This window comes from Pelodiscus sinensis, chromosome 21 (genome assembly GCF_049634645.1).
Source record: "Pelodiscus sinensis isolate JC-2024 chromosome 21, ASM4963464v1, whole genome shotgun sequence".
Classification (NCBI taxonomy): domain Eukaryota; kingdom Metazoa; phylum Chordata; order Testudines; family Trionychidae; genus Pelodiscus; species Pelodiscus sinensis.
Genome location: NC_134731.1, coordinates 4,363,700 through 4,384,316, shown reverse-complemented (window position 1 = coordinate 4,384,316; position 20,617 = coordinate 4,363,700). Strand labels below are relative to the sequence as shown.

The 20,617-nt window shown below is 49.4% G+C and overlaps 1 protein-coding gene across 2 annotated transcripts in view; it reads right to left on the bottom strand.

The window, feature by feature from the left end:
• Window positions 1-20,617, bottom strand: part of NXN (nucleoredoxin) — a 93,416-nt gene that overhangs the window by 50,433 nt on the left and 22,366 nt on the right. The window contains exon 1 of one of the 2 annotated variants that reach the window (XM_075904655.1): window positions 16,937-16,996. The exons of the other annotated variant lie outside the window; for it this stretch is intronic. Within the exon in view, the coding sequence (XP_075760770.1) occupies window positions 16,937-16,984 (48 nt within the window). The 5' untranslated portion in view covers window positions 16,985-16,996. Of the gene's footprint in view, window positions 1-16,936; window positions 16,997-20,617 lie in introns of those variants that run through there. 2 annotated transcript variants of the gene reach the window in all.

The window sequence follows — 20,617 nt, the reverse complement described above, 5'->3', positions numbered from 1 at the left end:
ACAAAGCTCAGCATAGCCATCCAATGTGAAAGGGACTTCTGTTCCATTCCTGTTTACTGCAGCAAAAGGAGAAAGCCAGCAACTTTTCCAGCCTGTGTTGTCAGCATGCCAGAATCCTTCAGACATGCAGAGGCTCACTCATTAACAAAACAACACTAACATGAAGTGGGCATTGGCACAAGTTTGCCAGGAGTCTTTCACCAGCCTCTGAGCATAGATTGGGAAACCAACCCAAACGGGCATGAAACAGGACTTGCATGTACAAGTGTGGCAGGGGGAAACTGACTACAGACTGATAAATAGGGAAAAGCCCCTATTCACTTCTCTCTCTCCAGCCCGCCATAAGCCATCCCAGCTTCAGAACTGAAGCGAATCCTGATTCAGGAACATGCTGGTATCACTGATCCCGCCCATCAAAATCTCTCCAGAGAGTAAAGATTCTTCCTCTCCTCAGATGTGCCTCAAACAGGGTCCAGTTTGTTGTGTGCGGAGGGGCAGAGACCCAGGGTAGATGGAAGTCCAGGAAAGATATTTCAAGACGACTTTTTGGATGCTGAAATCGTCAAGTGCTATCAAGAGACCCCCCAGGATTAACACAGATAATACCACCCAGCCCTTACATAACATTGTTCATCAGCAGATCTCAAGGTGCATTACAAGGGAGTATCGTTATCCCCATTTTACAGTTGGGGAAACGGAGGCACCAAGCCCAGTCCAGCACTCTAGCCTCTATGCAGTTAAAACCTGCTTTAGTCAGCAAACGGATCCAGCCAACCTCCCAGATTCCAAGCTCTCCGCACGGGGAAGGGCAACCCGATAAACCCTGCTACAACCTAGAGCTGAGTAGTAAATGCACATACCATGGCAGTTTGCTTGGCAAAGAGACGGAGTTAGTTGCCTCTGACTCCAGGAAACATGTGATGTCATTTTTAGTATGGGATGAACAATGGAAACCAGAATTGCTCTGGGATGTACAGACCACGTTTTTCCTCTAAGGGTTGTACAGTGAGCAGCGTGTGCATTTCTACTGACTAAACGGGACACACATCGTCCCTGAGAAAACTTCAAACACAGCAAATAGTCTATCAGCACCTTAGAGACTAACAAAACATGTAGATGGTGTCACGAGCTTTCATGGGCACAACCCACTTCACAGACTAAGTCGGCTACCCCTCTGAAGCTATTGTATCTGAGAGGAGCTTTCTTCAAATGCATAAGCAACTGGAAGACAGCACAATACACCGCTAACAAACCCATTCGCCAATGAATGCCGTGAACGTCCCACGATATGAAGCCCTCTTTTTCGAGATGGGTAAACAGAGAAAGGGGAAGACGACTCACCTAAGGTCATACAGCAGAACCAACAGCAAAACCCAGGATCCTAAGTTCTCTGTTGGCGCGAGAGATGAACTTTGGAGCTGAGGCAGAGCTCTTCTCTCTCACCAGCAGAAGTCGGTCCAATAACAGACATGACCTCTGCTGCCCTGTCTCCAATATCCTGGGACCACAGGCTACAACACTGCACAGCGCTAAGCAATCCATGACACCCCTTTCACGGGAACTGGGACAAAGAGCAGAGTGCCCGGCACAATGGCCACAAGGAAGCCTGTGTGTCCATTTATTCATTGAAGTGGTAGGCCACCTGCAGCCACGTGGGGCTCTTTGTGCGGCCCATGCGCAAGGTTGCCAGATTCTGCTGGTTTTCGTCTGTGTTTATTTCCTACCGGTATTACCAAAGTGACACGCCTGTAAAGCGAGGACACGTGACGTGAGGAGCGTGCGGATTGCACAACACTGACTGTGTGAGCCCTGCGCTCCCTCAGCATCCAATCATAGTGCTGCTATGGTTCAATTAGCATTTCCCGCACAGTCTGGGTCCGCAAGCGCAGACAGCAAAACTACCCTACCCTGGGAGACCATCCTGGTTAGGACAATCTTGCAGCCCACTGAGAGGAGGGAAGGTCACTCATGTGGGCCACTCACTAGCCTCGGCTGCCCCTCACTGATTTACTGCATTAGCTCTTAGCCATCTCTGCAGCTCACAGCTCAGATAAGCAGCACCCTCCAGTAGATGGAATCCAAAGAACAGATTCTGCTTTGGTAAAAGGAGAGCCCTGACCCCCGTCCTTTCTTTTGGCCCTAGTGGGATGAACACTGCCAAAAGTTTTCTGGAAATGACTTCTCCCTGTAGGTTTCATGGCAGATTTGAGCTGTGAGCTTGGTATGCAAAATTCTGCCCAGAGGAGGGAAACAAAGCAGACAACAGAAATTCCTTTCACCTACATGGAGACTGATTCATAAATGAGGAAACTCCCAGCTGCATCCAAACCATTCCCCTTCACATCAGGGCACGAGCTTGCTGACTGCAAACACACAGCTCCTCAAATTAAAGGTGAGGAGAAGCCTCAATATTCTAACAGCAAAAAGGCCAGCTGTAGCCCCTCCTTGCTCTGCCTCACCCTACACCAGTGCACAGAAGAAATCCCAACACACAGACATACAGGCACCAGCTATGCAGTGATACCCAGCCCAGTGACCTTTCAGAAATAATCACAACCGGAGAGGAAAGCCCTGAGCCCCACAACCACAGTTGTGCTCTCTCAGGAGTTCCATAGCCCGCACCTAGTGCGGATTTCAGGGGCACCCTGAAGTCCCAAGGCCATGGCCCAGATCCCGCGTGCGATTCTTCAGCACCCCAGAATCTTGCAGAACAGCCTGAAATCCCCGAGGCTGCAAGTCACCAGGAGTGCTGCATTCCTCCTCCACGATCCCCTGAGCACCAATGGCCGAGACCCGCTCTTCATTCTCAGGCAACCCGACCTCTGCCAAGACTGCTGCTTCAACCCAGGGGATTCTCTCTTACCCGCCCCTGCCATTCAGACCCAGCCCCACATCATCTCTCCAGGCACCGTCATACACCAAAGCCATTCCCAGCTATAGCGAATCCCCGAGGCATGGGGCGGTTTTATAACAGTCACTGGGAAATGAACGGACAGCCATCAACTTAGCTGCACTTAAATCCCAAAGCCTGCTCCGAAGGGGGAAGGGGAGTGACGTTATCAGAAACCCCAAACCCAGAGCCTCTTTTAGTTCCAAGATCCCACAAATACAGAGCAAGGACTCCCAAGTCCAGGCGCTTATACAAGAGCAGGAGGATGGGGAGTAGGGATGATAATGGCTAATAACCGGTACCCAGTAAGCCTCACCTTTAACGGGGGATGCTTACCAAGTGATGGTTAACCAGTACCCAGCAAGCAGCCAACCGAGGGATGCTCCAGGCCCGCAGGGCCCCATGCAGGCAGGGAACCAGCAGCCCCTGAGACGTTAAAAGCAGCCTAGTTGGAGCAGCCCCAGCCCTCCCACCTGCCCCCGTTTAATTCGTTAACCAGTTAAACTTAATGCTTAACCAATTAACTCATTAAATGGGATTTTACATCCCGAGTAGGCTGCAAAGTGGGTAGTGTACAACTCATCTGGGCCGTGGGTGACTTTGTTTACTATTAAACAGCATTCCCTTTGGGGGGACCTTTCGAAAGAGTCCACTGCACTACGCAATGAGAGATCGGGCAGAACGCAGCTGCAGTCTGTGAAACAGAAAATGCGCAAGTCCCCGAGTGGCCACTGGGTTAAAAAAAAAGCAGCATCACTCAGACCTGCTGTCACTGAGGACAGGGCCCTCGGGCCAGGGTACACTAGCTGCATCACTAACACACGGGCAGCCTAGGAAAAGGAGGCTGGCAGGCAAGAACCTGAGCTTAGGGCTGAGAAGCTGTACCGAATGGGATCAAAGAGTTTCACGACCCAAAGAAACAGCCACCCACCTGCTCTGCACATTTCTCTTCACTAGCAAATGCTGGAGAGGGACTTTTCTTTACTTGTGACATAACGCAACCTGCCCATAAAGACACTGGGCTCTCTAGTCAGGGGCGTTACGCTGGTGTTCAATAGGGTCTGAATTTAGCCCACTACAGTCTCACCAGGACAACTTACGCCCCTCCTAGTTTTAACTTAACCCCTTCCAAAGAGAAATAAGCCAAGGCAGGAAGAGCCCCTTTCACACAGGAACAAGCGTCCACCTGGGGAGATCAATCATATAACTACACTGGTATCTCTGGTAAAACCTTCCCACGGAAACAAGCCCCCGGACCAAACCCTGCCCATTCCCTCTGTGCACATGCCCACTCTCACCCACAGAGCCCTACCTAACGGCTGGCTGAAGAACGCAAGCACAGAGATGCCTATTTCACTAGGAGGGTGGTGAAGCGCTGGGATGGGTTCCCTAGGGAAGTAGTGGAGTCTCCATCCCTAGAGGTGTTTAAGTCTCGGTTTGACAAAGCCCTGGCCGGGTTGATTTAGTTGGGATTGGTCCTGCCTAGAGCAGGGGGCTGGACTTGACCTTCTGAGGTCTCTTCCAGTTCTATGATTCTATGCCACTGGCAGCTCTGTACAAGACAGGCCTGGGGTGACTAGTACGAACGTTGTGATCGCTTGCGGCGGATCATTATCTATAATTCATGCAGCAGCTAACCCTCTTCAGTCCAACCCTGGGGGGCCTCTCTGAGTGACAGACAGACAAACAGCAGAAAGGGGTGGGCAGCAGAATCTCAGCTTACGAGGCTCTTCTAGCTGGCTCATCTGTCTGAGAATCTGCCCACTGACCGAGGCATGACAATTATTTCACCTCCCCTCTCCCTCGCATGGAGACTTGATCATCAGACCAGAAGTGAAATGGGAAGAATCCAAAGGTCTTGGCCATTGAACAGAGATGAATCCCAGGATTAAGATGAATAATCAGCCACATATTGACTGAAATGCCTGACCCCTGTCTGACAGTTAAAACCTTTTCATCAGTTTGTTAGTGATCTGCTCTTTTGAAAAGTGGAGCGCTTCCCTTCACCCACATTTTTCTGTGCTAGCCAAGCGCCGGGTTCAGACTTTGTCGAGGGAAGAGCCATCCTGAGATCGGATTAGACCCCTGGTACTTCGGTGTATGGCTGGCTGAAAACCAAAGAAGATTGTACTTTCTTTCAAGACATGTCTGCAAGTGTTAGCAGTACTAGTCTACACGAAATCACCATTATGAATTAGCAAGGCAAGGGAAAGAAAAAGAGCCTATTGGGAGAAGGCCAAGAAGCCAACAGTGCACGAGGGAAACAAAGAAGAGAATGAGCAGAGAGCATCTTGATTGCGAGTCTGACAAACCTGGATCTGCGGGGAAGAGGAGCGAAATAGAACTCTCATGCACCGGCCTCTCCTAAGGGGTCACAAAACACTTACCTTTATTTTCAGCCCTTTCTCCCCAACAGCTCGCTTCCCCCGTGGAGTTCACTGTGCTTCAGAGGTATGTCCCCCCATCTCAAATGTCCCTATTAAGGTTGCCAGGTGTCCGGTTTTGAACTGGACAGTCCGGTATTTGAGGGTTCTGTCCGGGAAAAAATTAAGAAAATACCGGACATATAAAATGTCCAGTATTTTCTAATTAGGCAAGTTTTATTATTTTTAGGAGTATCAGTACCTAGTTGCTAGCTGCCTGGCTGGTAGACACACATCTTTATTGTCTGGAAACATACACTGTACTCGCTCACATCTAGCGTGCACTCACACACATACTTCCACATTATTTATTGTTACAATTGTTGTTTAGTGCCTCGAGACTCCTGACTCAGATCAGGGCTCCAGGATGGCAGGTTCTGGACGTACAAAGTGCCAGGAACACAGCACACTTCACACCTAACCCATGTACTGCATCTTGATGGTTTAGATGCTGTAAATGCAAGAGCCAGGAATAATCCATCTCAATTGTCATAACAAACACTAAAGTAAACACAAAGGGAAGGCTGAGTGTGAGGCAGTTAAACAAGCGTGGAACACGGCGAGAAACGCGCAGCAGTGGTCTTCCACATCCTGCTGGTCTGTGTGTCTCTTGGCAAGCCCAGACAAGTGACCATGACACATAGAGCTCAGGGAAGAACTCAGCACCCTCCGCACAGCGCAACAGAAGAGTGAGGAATGGGACCCCCAGGAGAGGAAAAACCCGGCTTGTCCACATCAAGTGAAATAGTTTTGTAGCAGAACCAGGCACCCTGGTGCTCCCCATTGCCTGCCACTTGCAGACACAAGCTGGAGCCTGGCCTGATTGAGCACGAGTGTTTGCATTAATGCCCAACAGTAGGAAATTCCAGACCCAGAGGAACAACAGAAGCCCCCCCACAGAAACAGCTTCTCTTCAATCCATGGAGTTAATGCCATTTGGTTTGCGTATTATAAACTGAAGGGTTTTGCAAGGTGCCTGTGATCAGTGCTATGCTTCAAGGAACAGATGTGTCACACCAATAAATCAGTGATAGAAATGTAGCCGTGTTAGTCTGGAATAGCTGAAACAAAATACAGGACTATGTAGCACTTTAAAGACTAACAAGATGGTTTATTAGATGATGAGCTATTAAAAAAATGATATTAGAGGTGGGGAAAGGTAGATGTCTGTGAGCTAATGGTATTAGAGGTGATAATTGGGGAAGCTAATGGGTAAAGTAGTTGGTGTCTTTGTTGAGCCCCCCGCAGTGAGTGTCGAATTTTAGCATGAATGACAGTTCAGAGGATTCCCTTTCAAGTGCAGATTTGAAAGTCTTCTGGAGTAGGATGCAGGTGATTAGGTCGTTGAGACAGTGTCCTTTCTGGTTGAAATGGCGAGAAACTGTTTTTTCTTTGTGATCCTGTCTAATATCTAAAATTCGACACTCACCGCGGGGGGCTCAACAAAGACACCAACTACCTTACCCATTACAAAGATAGCTTCCCCAATTATCACCTCTAATACCATTAGCTCACAGACATCTACCTTTCCCCACCTCTAATATCATTAACTCACAGACACTTACCTTCCTTCCCCCCCCCCCCCGTATCCCCCTTCTGTTCTGAAATGTGATTTGTCCTTTTCATATGTGTTCATTTTTTTTAATTGTATCCTTTGGTATATATGGTTGTGACTATTTTCTTCCACTATTTGATCTGAGGAAGTGGGTCTGGCCCACGAAAGCTCATCATCTAATAAACCATCTTGTTAGTCTTTAAAGTGCTACATTGTCCTGCATTTTGTTTCAATAAATCAGTGGCGCTCTGACCGGGCGCCACATCTCAAAATCTCTTGGATTTTTACTCAGCACTTCACTAACAAAGTGTCATCTCTGTCCCGGGGACAGAACTGGAGACCAGAGATAAAAGTTTTAACCCCAAACATAATCGGTTGGTGCTTTGGGTTATTAGCATTAAAAAAAGTATGTTTTGGTAAGTTCCCTGTCCCTGAACTCTTCAAAGGGCACACGAGTTGCTCTCAGCCAGAAGCTCTACTGAGCACTTCCAGATGCCGTCTGGCTCGCTGGAACTCAGCCTACTCCTGCAGTCTAACAAAGAGAGACCCGAACACGCAAGATCTGAATGTAGAAGCTGAAAGTAGAGACAAAATGGGGTTAGCACTTTCCATGCAGAAGCTCTATGGAACATAATGCAAAACAATTAACCTCTTCCAAGTTTGGACCGACTGCTTATAAAATAGTCCAGATTGAAGATCTATCCCTCCTCCTAAGGAAGTTTGAGGAAGAGTGCATGTCCTAAGCGCTGTTCTCAGTTATCCTTTCCCGGCCCTACTCGCCAGATAGTCAGCAGGTAGCTACTCATCAACGTTTTAACAAAACTCATTTCAAATCTGCAAGCTGAAAAATCTCATCAAGTCCCACAGTCTCCCCCCCTCACCCTTCCATAATATATTCCGGAAGAAGACTCAGCACAGCCGTTTTCCGAAGTCCTGGGTTGTTGTCTTTACGTTTTATTTCAATACTAAGGAACGAACATTTTAGTCCATTCACATAGACAGTCGGTAAAAAGGGAGGGATTCTGTTTTAATCCCCTTTCTACTCCTCGCTGGATAACACTTTGACAGAACCTTCCAAACAAAGCTTTTCCATACAGCAAGGGATCTGTATGGCCAACACATGCAACTTCAGGATTAAGGAGTCAATGACAGACTTTTACTGGGTTCCATCTAGAAAGGAAATTCACAAGATTTCACTAACACATGCAACCCCTTTCCGCAAGGCTTAAGGCACTTGGCTTCACTTATCTACAGTGCTTTTTCCCATCCACTGGTTAACGAGTTGAACCTTGACAGCCCTACAGTGGAGAGTTGCTCAGTTGCAGCTGGATAGTGTAACTTGTTTTCCTGGTTGGTCCACTCCTCTCCTAGCAGCGATAACTATCTAATGTCTTAAGATCTTGGTTGCTTAGATCCTAAAGAAATGAAAGGAACCAAGAGAAGTGCTAACCGTGGGGATGAATGAGGACCTGTGGAAAATGCAAAAAGGAGGAGACTTACATATTTGGGAAAATAAAGATCAACTCACTTTGCTTTCCCAAATACCGTTAATCTGAGCTCGCTAAGATCCTCTGCTCTTTCCAGTCCGTCGATACAGACATTAATGCACACCTTATTGGCATGATGTTGTCTATACATTTGGGACTTGATTGTACCATCCAGACTATTATGAAACAATTGTACAGAAAATCCTCCCAGGGAAGAGACAGGAATGTCCGTCACTATAGGGCTGTGAAGGTTCAACGGGTTAACGGGGGGTGGGGGGGGTGGGCGGGGAGGACAGGCACTGCAGCAGCTAACTGCTGAGGTGAGGAGGCCTGCGCCAGCCCAGCAGCAGGCAGGTGGGGCCCGTTTATCTGGGCTGGGGTGCCCCCCCACTCTGTCTGCCCGTAATCGGTGTGACGAATTTGGTCCGGGCGCGAGCTCCCAACTCCCCTTTCCAGGTCGAGTGGGGCCCAACGAGCCCACCATCCGAGGTACCCCATGGCCCTCCAGACCCTACAAGGGGGTCCGTGTTCCTTAACCCAGTACCCCGGGGCGTCTGCCCCTCCCAAGATTCCTTAGTTTCGTATAAGGCGGATGCGCAAAGGTGAGACAATGAGGGTGTGGACTAGGGGGAGCCAGGCCCTCCCTCTCCACCGGGTCCCAGCCCCGGGCCCTATGGGGTTCAGGAATTACCCTGTAACACGTCAGCCCACGGGTGCCAAAAGCACTCTGCCCCAGGCTGCTTCCTAGCCTCCCTCAGCCTGAAGGCCTCTTGTCCCAGCATCCAGGGACCTACTGCTCTGATGGGGGTCCTGGGCTCCTCATTGCAGCTCTCTGGGGTCCCGTACTCCTGCCTCCAATGCAGGGGAAGGAACCGCTGCCCCACGGTCCTCCCCCGCCTCCTGCTCTCCGGGTGCTTTTTAAGACCCCACTGGGGCCCGTTCCGCCCTCCTTCGCCTCTCCCCCGACATCCCAACGTACCGGCCGTCGGGTCCCCGGGGGCGGGGTTATAGCACGGCATGCCGAGGGGGATAGGTGGTAGTCTGCCCTTTGCTGCCAGCAGGCATCCCCTCCCGGCGCCAGTTCGCCAGGGCCAGTGTTCCGGCCGCGCGCCTGCCACGTCACGCCTCCTCGCCCTCCCACCGGGGCCGGAGCCAGCGTCTCGCCGGTTTTAGTGAAGGCCGCAGCTGGCCCGTCACAATCGGTTAAACAGCATGTTTAACGGTTCAGCCGATTCAACAGGAGTTTACATCCCTACTTCACAGTCATCACGGCTGCATCGGAGAGTATGAAGTGTTTGGTTCACATTCATAAAGCACCCTTTGGGAATGGGCTATTTTAAAAGGAACACCTTTCAGACAACTTGCTCCTGTGGAAACCCAGATTCCGTAATGGAAACACTGACAACCACCTTAACAGCAGCGTCACTGTAATATTCGCACGTGTGCTAATCATGGGCTGGCTGCAGCATGCCGCCCTTCCCTGTAAAATATTTCTCCTCCTGGTTCCTACCAGCTACTGGGCAAACCCAGGCTGGGGCACTGTGGAGAACTTCAGAATCCATCTTCCACGAAATAGAACGTCTGCCAACATACCCAGCTGCCTGCTTTAGGCACAGAGGGGCATCTGCAGAAGAAAGCAGATTAGGGCTTTGGGGTCAAGGACACCACAGAGAGGAAATCCAAGTGACCTCTGGATTAAAAGAAGAAAATTAAAAATGAATCCTGAGCAGCAAACTCAGTTTGGAAAGCACAGTCTTATGCCAGGTCCAGGGCAAGTGACTGAAACAAAGAAAGCAGCCAAGCACCACATAACTGCTAGGGGATGCTGCCTGCCAGCATTCCCTGTAAGCTGTGTGCTTGTGCCGCCACTCAGAGGAGATTCAAATGCCGCCCAGCTGATTAGCAGCGTGCCCACAGCGAGATTTTTTGTTGCTACCAGTGGTGCACATTCACACATGCCTTGGTGCACATACAATTATTCTGCACGGGATGGAAAAGCTTAGCAGAAACAGTCCTGCCTGCCTTACCGAAAAAGGAGATTAGACCTATTAGAGTGCATCCATTCTCCTAAGGCACCGATGGGACTGCTCCTCACAGGACACTTTCCAGGTCTAATTTTAAAACTACTATTCCACCACAGCTCTTGGGAGGCCATCTTGCAGTCCAGCACATTGTGTGCTAGAGCAGGGCAGACCAGCAAACCAAACGGCTCTAAGTGTGCGTCAGGGGCAGAATCTGTTCTTAGGAGGCACAAGAGGGATTGAAAGAAAAGCCCAAAGTCACTTAAGATGAGAAGGGAAATGCTGTGTCCTTTCCTTAAACAAAGCTTTCGCTGGCTCTGCAGCCCTTGGATTCCGACTACTTGCTGGCAAAACGTGAAGGGAAGGATATTTATTTTAAAACCCACAAGAGGACACTGCAATTCTATTCAAAAATTCAACTGGCATTAATTCTAAAAACTTCCCACCGCTGGGCCTGGGATTCAAAACCAACAATGAACAGACAGGCCGAGACACACTCGGAGCAGACGCCTGCAAAAGATTCCAGGAGGAATAAGCGGAATTAGGTGTGTGTGGTTTAAGAAAAGACTGCACAAAAAAACACCAGCAACCCCTCAAGTTTCTAGGGGAGCGTTCTGAAACGCACCGAGAGCACTCACAGCAGAGTCACAAGGGCTGGGGTCTGAGCCTTCCTCGTCTATTTCATTTAGGGAGCCAGACTGCAAGTTCCTGGGCTGAGACACCAGTAATGGCCCATCGTGACACGGGCTGCACACAGTCTGTGTCCCACTGCAGGTATTCTAGGGTTAAAGATATGGTGACCAGATTTTCTGAACCAAAATTAGGGACACATTAGCCACGCCCCTGAGCCGTTAGCCACACCCCCTGCCAGAAGAAGTCCCACCCCTGGAGGTAGTACTCCCAGGGTCAAGATGGACACATGACCAGAAGTAAAGGGTGTCATGTGACCCCTCTAAGAACTCTTCTCACCGTCCTCCCACCAATAGGGATGAGTTTGGCCCCCACATGACCCCCCCGCAACTATCCTGCAATTGCATCAACCCAATTTGCATTGCATTAACTCAGCAGGGGAGGGAGGAAGAGGCTGGAGGAAGTGTCCCTCTAAGATTTTCCTCCCATGAACAGAGTGAATTTTGTCTTGTGCACCAGTATTGAGTCCATGTGGCTTGTTCGGATGTGCCACTGTGGCACCCAAGTTATTAATAAATATCTTATAAACCTCTCCCTTTCCCCTCTGCTGCCATGTCTCCTCCACTCCTCTCGCCCCGTCTGCTCCCCTGGTGCCTGCTGCCCCCCCACTCCTCACCTTCTTCTGCTGTCCTGGCTCTTGCCCTTCTCATCCCCTCAGCCCTTTGGGGACCTTCCCCCGCACCAGCCCTTCTCTTTCCCGTGTCCACTCCTCCTCTAGCCCCACTCTGTTCATCTGTAGCTACCCCTCCCCATCCCCTCTCCTAACACCTCCCTCTGCCCATCTGCCCTGCCTCTCTCCACTGCCCGCTGGTGCCTGTCCCTCCCCTTCCTTCTCTGCCTTTCTGCTTCACCCCCACAATCCCCTGGCACCTGCACCTTCCTGGTGCCCTCTCTGCCCCCATCCTCTGCCCAGTTCTCCTCATGTTCCTCCGTGCCCTCACACATGACTTGCTCCACGCCCACCCCCCCTCTTCTCCGGGCACCCACTCCTCCTCCTCCCTCTTGCCCCCACTGTCCCTCCCCTTTCCTCTCCCAACATCACCCTGTCCTCTCCCACCCCCACTGACATTTGCTCTCCCCTCCCCACTCCTGACCTTTTTCTCACTGTCTCCTCTTGGCCCCCTGGCATGTGTCTCTCCTCCACCCTGCCCCTTGGTGCCTTCCCCTTTCTTCTCCTGCCCTGCCCCTCTTCCCTCAGCACAAGCCCCTTCCTCCCCTCACCCCCAGTACTCCCCCTGTCCCTTCCCTCACCTTCTGCCTTCCAGTTTGTGGGGGCTGGAGCCTGCGGTCCAGCCCCAGAAGCCCCCGCAGCCCCGGCCCCAGCTGCTCCCAGGGCGGGACCGCTTGCCGGGACTGGAGCAGAGGCCCCTGTAGTGTTGCAGTCTGGGTCCTCGCAGGCGGCCCCGGCTCCAGCTGGAGTCAAGCGGCAGCCGCACAAGGCTCGCCCCAGTGAGGTTGCCCCAGCTGGAACGCAGCTGCCGCTTGACTCCAGCTGCCCGCGAGGACCTGGACTGTGGCATTAAAATAGCCCCACAGGGGCCTCCGCTCCAGTCCCAGCACCTGCCGAGCTGAGCGCGCCCCGCCCCGCAATGCCCCAGTTGGGCTCCACGCGGCACCTGCCAGGGCTCCAAGGTGGCCCAGAGGAGGAGGCGGCGGGGCTGACGGACCAGGACCCCGCGAGGTAGAAGCGGTTCCGCGGGGAGAGGGAGGGTCTGCGCATAACCACAAGCTGGCCCGGCTGCCCTACACGCCCTGCTGGGGGGTGAGGAGGCTGCTGCACTGTGCCGGTGCCCCTATCAAGTACTGAAATGTTCAGCAGGGCTTTCCGGGACATTTCACTACTTGATGGGGCACCGGGACACAGCATTTAAATTCGGGACAGTCCCGGAAAAATCATGACATCTGGTCAGCTTAGATGAAGATCAACATGAGATGGCAGGGACCAAAGAGAAACAGCCTCCTCCCCACCCCAGAAATTGCAGGATACAGTTGATGTTGCATGTGGCTCTCCAATGCCAATTCAGCAATCTCCTTTCAGTGCTCCATAAGAAGGTAAAACAGGCCAAGATCGGCAGCAGCGCCTGTGTCAGCAGGGGAAATTCCTTCCTAAATCTGGTGTCTCCGAAGGTAGAAAGCCTCTAGTCCAGCAGTGGGTTTGGTTCTGGTTTCGGGGCAAAGCCTATTTCCCAGATCTCATCCAGAGGTGGCTGCAGCCTCAGGAACGCTCTGTGCCTCTCATTCGAAATCTCCTGAGAAGCCTGCATGATTTGGGGCTGAATCCTTGTGTGAAGGACATCCTGCATCTGAATGGCCCCAAACCCCAGGCCTTGCCCCGATTCAGCCTCAAACTGTACCCCTGTTCCAAGCCTACCCAGACCTAAATCTGAGCAGCAGCCCCTCCACACCCACTGAAATGAGTTCTGTTCAAAGAAACGCTAGTAATAAAATATATTCTGGTGCCTGTAAAATGTATTATGCCTTGGGGCGATGTAACAGAAGAAGGTGTCCCTCCCAGGACTACTGAGCAACTATCGGGCCTTCACAATCCACCCAGATTCACACCATACACCCCCCCCCCCAGCTTCAGAGAGCTGAAGGTGCAAATCTGGCCTAACACCTGGGCCTTGACTCTCGCCCCCCACCCCCCGCTGCTCCTGCCAAACAAAAAGGATGCGAGTTAAGGCTGGAGTGACAGGCTGGATTTGCAGACTTCACTCCAACTTTCCTCACTTTCGTGGGCTGAAGTCAGACTTGGCACACTTGGGTTTTAACATGATGCTTTGCAGCTGACTCACAGGGTGCATCTGCCAAGAATCTTAATCATCAGAGTGAATTCGACCAAGGGTCTGCCTGTGCATGCCTGGCAGCATCTGCAGGTTTGAGCGCGCTCCGCTGGAAATCCCAGAAAGCCCCAGGGGGAGGGGATGAGAGGAACACTCTCCCGGAGGCAGGGGCGCTAGGGCCCTCCTCTGCTAGAACAAGTGCTTTGGGATGCCATGGGGCAGCTCCAGGTGGACAGCCCCTAAGACCACGTTTTGTGGAGAAGGAGGTGAACTAGAGCAGGTTGGGGGGGGGGGGAAGGGAGCAGCAAACTAGGCCCCGCTCTTGGCGCAAGACCGTGCAACCCATTACAACATTCAGCGTTCCATTCCTCTCCATCGAGTGACAGTTATGAAGCCCTTACGCATCAGGGCTTCCTTAGCAACCGACTGGGCTAAAGTTCCATAAAACCGCAAGAAAAATACCTTCCTCAAACACTTTCTTCAACAGATACGGGAGCTTTGCTGCAACCAAAGCTCCAACACACACCAGTGGTGCAATCAAGAGATCAAACAAAATCCATGTTGGCATAAGCCAAAAGCAGACATCTGGGGCTACTAAGCTAAACAATTCACAGGATTCCTTCTGACTGACCTGAAAAACTTCAGCTTGACGCTGCAGGTCAAAAAAGCAAGTAAGTTACCACATCTGGGCTGAGAAGCCATCAGAGCCTCTGGCAACAAGGTGCTCTCTACTGCATGCTTTCATTTACCCATCAAATACTACCTGGACACCTCCATCTCCTATCATTATTGCAGCCAAGAGGCTACATTAAGAGAACATTACAGGTGCGAAGTCAAGCACTCAGAAGTTAGGAAATGCCAGATAAGGCTACCCCTGCAACCTTCATTTCACCCCCTCGTGCACTGTGAGGGCATAAAGTCATGATCACACACTATTAATTCCAGAGGGCCCTGCCTTATACAATGCACAGGATGGATAGGGCTCACTATCTCGTTTTGCGCTTGTTGTTCAATGTGTGGCTGTAGGTCTTACTGCTTCCTAGTCAATCCCGTTTTGATGACAGAATTACTGAATTTCCTCATGAGCTTCCCATCACCTGAGCGCTTCACAAACATCAATGAATTTATTTTCACAAATCCCTGTGAGATGAGGGGATACTTTTATCCCCATTTTACAGATAGAGAACTAAGGCACAGAGCTACCAGGTCAAATGTATCCACTAATTTTAAGTTCCCAATCTGAGATGCCTGCCATCTGATATTTCAGAGTTGTTAGCATTTTTGTCTGTCCAAAGCACAGCTCCCAGTGACTTCAGTAACGGCTGTGAGCACTCAGCACTTTCACAAACCGGAGCCCCGGGTCTCAAGTCAGACCCCAGAGAATGAAGAACATGCAGTTAGCACGCACCTGTGAAAAGCGTAGTTTAACACGAAGTCCCTGGCTTCACAGAGGCACTCTATGGCAGACAGAGGGATAGATTCCAATTCTCCAGGGCAGCATTCAACCGCCTTACCCATGCGATCATCTTCTCTCTTTCTGCAACCCCCTTCTTCATTCACTACACATCTTCCAACGTCTGCCACAAATGCAGCTGGGGTCCTACAGACTACAGTTTCTTCCACGGATGAATCAGAACCCTGATTCACTCCCAGAGCATGGTCCCGACAGTGCACTGCACAAGACAGAGGCCCGTGAAATAAACAGTATCCCACAGCGTATATGCATAAGGGAGCAGAACTCAAAATGCAAAGAATCACTGTAAATTGAATGCACATTTCTTGTTCCATTTTGCTGCTTTTCAGACTCCCCTTTTTTTGGACTGTCCCTGGATTTCAGGCCAAGCTTCTAACAAGGGTTGGATATGGACTGGGTATTTTTAGTCCATCACATTTCAATCTCCCACGCCACTGAAAGAAAATGTAGGCTCAATGTGAACTTTCGCAAAAGTGTGGCCTGAAAGGCAGGGTGTTAACAACAGCCCGGAAGGCTTTGAAAAAACATTCTTTGACACATCAAATGCGGCCTGGGCTCTGGATGACAACAGCAGCTAGTATGTTTAGCAAGCCCACCAACTGGGGGGGAGGGGAAGGGGTGGAGAAGCAAGAGGGCAACTGCGCCAGAGCCTAGTGATCCAAAAGAGTTGGGGGGGGCAGTGCCCCGAGCGCTTTAAATCACCACTGGAGCCCTCTTAGGGCTGCCTGAGAAAGCAGGGGTAGTACGCTCCTGGCAGCACTGTGGGGGAGGCATGGTCCAGGCGGCGCTGAGCCCTGTCCCTTCCAGAAGCTTGGAGTCCCGTCCCCCCCCGCCCTTGCCCATGAGCCTGGCGTGGCCGTTGGTTCCCCTGGTGTCCAGCCAGTTCCTCTGTCAGCAAACTTTATGCATCTTTCCTAAAAGCCAGAAGAACCTATGAATCACCACCAAGATAGCCAATTTCTAGCTCTCTCAAGGCCAACTGTGGTTGTAGCTCATTTTATTATATCAAGGCAAGTTGGCGATACGGAGAGCAGAGGAGTATGTTTTTGAAATGGCTGCACCGGTGGCAGGTCGACACACAAGATCCTTCCTGCACACTGATTAACCAACCGCCCTGGAAACCTGCCTCGTTCACTTCCATCTAGATCATAAACACTGCCCAGAGTGCTCACAACGCAGCATCTTTCCCATGCTGCTGCCCAGACCATCCATAACATGAGGTAACACAAGGTCTCGCTCACTTCCTTTCTGAGACAACTGTTGCATTTTCCCCCCTTCCTATATTACTTTTTAAAATCCTGTCCTAAAAAGGGACATTTTACAAGTTTACGGTTATATTAGCAATATACAGAGATGTAGCCGTGTTAGTCTGGCCTTGCTGAAACAAAAGACAGGACTAGGCAGCACTGTAAAGACTAACAGGATGGTTTATTAGGTGATGAGCTTTCGTGGGCCAGACCCACTTCCTCAGATCTGAGGAAGTGGGTCTGGCCCACGAAAGCTCAGAGTTATATTAAAGAGTTCATTCAAACCCACAAAGTCAAGGAGAAATGGAACAACTGAAATGTAGCCCTACGATTACACTATGTGGCTTACGGAGGTCCAGCCCTTACCTCAGAGAGTTTATTGGGAATGGTCCACTTCGTCTGCCTCCCCATCATACAGCCCTTTCCCTTAAGGCCCCATGTCCTAGCAAACCAGGCCTTTAAGATTTCCTGATGCCATCCCAAGTTTAGTGCAACGAATTCCTTTCAAGCTTGAAGTTCTTGCAAGCGCTTCCCCATCTCTGTGAATCATCCAGTCACCTGACAAAAGGGATGTGAAGTTGTGCTACAAGGGACAAACAGCTTCAGGTCAAATTAGAGCTTCCCACAGCAACCCCACCTTCCTTCCCCAGAGCATTCTTCAAAGCACATATGGCTACTCCCAAATCAGCGTGGGAGGATTATGCATTGCCACCAGATGAGTGATCCTTATCCCTTGCAGCAGAGCACGCTGTCTCTGCACTGTGTTTAGCTCCTGGAGCTCCAGGGAGGACACAAAGGACCAGTTCCAAGTATCAAACAATCAGGCCCTAGCCAGAGGTCCTTTACTTATAGTCAAAACACGCATTGATCAGGCCCAAGGGGGTCTAAAAATAGTCCTGCGAAGCCTCTTCTAAAGATACACTTGGTCAACCTCTCCTAGCTGCCCAAACCTCGGAGAATCTATCACAGGCTTCAACCTTTAATTTCCTTGCTTAGGCAGGTTTAACTGAAACCCTCACTGTTATTTTCAACAGACTATGTTTCATGTTTTCTAATTATTAAAACATGTGTCCTTCAGGACATTATTTTTTGCTTTTCCAGTTACCAGATTATCTAATTTTAAACTCACATCTTGAAAAGTAAAATGTCCAAGCTCTTTAGAGCCGCCTTTCCCCCAGCCCTGCATTAGGCTGCCAAAGCAGTGGTTTAGTCAGATACCGAATGAAAATGAGAAAAAGAGTGATGGTTTCTTGAACTGCTTCCAAAAGAAAGCAACCTCTGGCAGATCTGAAGGCTAACGCGGCTAGAACCCCTGGCAGGGCATCAACACAAATCGAAACAAGAATTTTTTTTTTTAAAAAGGGAGAGAGAGTGACTTCAAATGGGGGGGAGGGGATCCAACTGGAGAACAGATCCTTTAGCCTTTTTGTTAATTCCAAGGGCCATTTAACAAACTTCTGTTCCCTCCCAAGCAATTATATCTTGTATTATATCAGCTGGCTCCAACCTCTCCTTGCAACTGGAGTGTAAGCAGAAAGGAAATCAGTTTGTACGTGAACAAAAACAATCCTTGGATGGGATTTGATGGGCATGTCCTGAACACTATGATTTGAGGGGGACAGGGCAGCCAGACCACCAAAATTAACATTTTACTGGTTTTCTGACTGCTGCTGGGGGATCTTTAAACTCCACCAAACAAACAAGGCTTTTCCTCCATAACCGAAGAGTGACAGCTGAGCCTGCCCAGTGCCCCCTGCGCTCTGCAGAGGGAAGAGGCGAAGGCATGGGGTGGGGAGAATGGCATGTTGATTCCTGTAAAAAGGTCTGGTCTTGATTAAACTTATTTTCTTTCATGAAATTCAGTTAGCAGGGGGATGGGGGAACCCTGCAGTGTTCTTCAATGCTTCTTAACAAGGAGGCTTGGAGCCTTATTATTCACTCACAGGAAAGCTGTCAATGCAACATGCATTAGCTTCAAAACACAGTTCCACATTGCCAACAGACTTATTCTTCATTTCAGTATCAGCTTCTTTGTCGGAAGGGGTTTTTACAAGACTGATTAATATACACATAAAACAACCAGCATCCACCGCTGTACGCTCAAACTATTTGTTTTTCCTAACTGCCCATTGCTACGGTAGCCGTTTTCACCTATGGAGCTCAAAGCGCTTTACAGAGGCAATCTCATAACGGTGTGATGTGTTAGAAAGACAGTATTTTTTAAATAGCACATTTAGAAGAAACTTGCAGTAGCTTACTCAGGCAAACTTCTTTTCTAAGTACAAGTTAGTTTACAATTTGTTCAGATACAACACCGCTACATTCAACTTTTTTTTACATGTTTGCAAAGGTAAAGTCTCATCTTCTTTCCAACAACATTTAAAAAGCAGAGGAGCAGCATCTGGGACTGGGTGCAAGCCGGGACTCAGCTGTCCCAGCTCACGCTGGGTCCCACACACTGCGCTTCTGCTTTTTAAATGTAGCAAGAGCCTGGCAGTTCATCCCTAAACTTTACTCTGTAGCATAATAAACAATAATAATAATCATGATCCTGATCACTACTACTGCACTTCACGTTGTCACATGCTCCACAGCACACCACATGCTCCGACACTCTCTATGACTGATAAGTGTTATATCCATTTAACAAGTGGGAAACTAAAGGAGAGAGCTCAGGTGAACAGCCCATTGTCACACAAGTCGGTGGCAAAGGAAATATTAGAACTCCAGCTTTCTGGTCCTGTACTCAAGACATTAGACAATGCAGTCCCTTTACAACTACTCAGGGATACACATATATGAGGACAAAGTAATTATGCCCTGCATGGGGTATTCAAACAACACATATTATTTCGGTTGGGGGAGAAGGCTGGTTAGGTTTATGAGATATCATCAATGTGGTTTAAGCTTAACACATGTATAATTTGAACCATTCCGTGCTGGAATCTGCTTCAACATAAAGCTGCATTCTTTTAAGACCTAGCAATTCACTGGAACTTCTGCAGCGCAGCAGTGACTTAGCAAATAATGTACATAGGGCAGCAATGGAGAGCTAATTCACCCCAGATGTTATTTGCTGGAAAAATAACTGAAAAGCAGAAGTCCAAAATAACTCCCCAAACTCTCTGCATTAGCACTACATCACCTCGCTTCTTCTGCCTCAGAGGCTACCTCCCCTAAATGACTTAGTAACTGTGGCTTTTAGTCAGCAAAAACATTTCACAGATTTCTATGGGGAACTTTTCAGGATGTGATTGGCTGAATGAAAAAAAGGCCAAATAATTTCAAGAATTTTTCTCCTCAGTAGGTTTGACTGAATTTCCCCTTTGACACAGCTGGATATGAAGACGTTTCTGTTGGCCAATTAGACTTTTGATAAATAGACATGAATGTAGATGCTCTGGAGACGTCAGTATTTCAAACCCAATTAAATAGAATAATAAACAGAATATTCCTCACTCCCTGATTCCCAACCAGAAGTGAAATACTGAACACACAGAATTCCCTACCCTGCCATCATGTCCATACAATGGATATTGTTGGGTTGGAAACATACTCTTAAATGGCTCATCAGAAGCTCTAAAATCTGTATCACTTCACTCGGGCAAAGGAACCCTAACAATCTCATTTTCTAATCTGGGCTTCAACCATTGCAAAAATGGCCTGCAAACAGCAAGCTTCACTTAATGCCATGTGTCCTGTTTCACTCCCATCCTCCCTCTTTAGAAAATATGGATTTCTGTGTAACTGGATGGGACTTTTACATTCTCCAGAGCGAGGCCACACTTTCTAGACTAAGACGGACGGAGTTTAGAAAAGCGGGACAGCTGAAAGAAACACAAAGTCTTATCTTACAGAAACTCCTGTCTTGCAGGAGAACACACAGCTTGCTGTTTCAGTGCCAGAAGTTTGTGCTGGCTCCCGTGTTAGTGGTGTGACAAAGGAAGGGTCTGTCCCAGAGCACCCCCTGGTTTCTTTAGCTGAATTCTATAGCTTGGTAAAAGGATTTGTTCTGGGTAATCTGTATCCTTGAGGCCTACTGTCAGA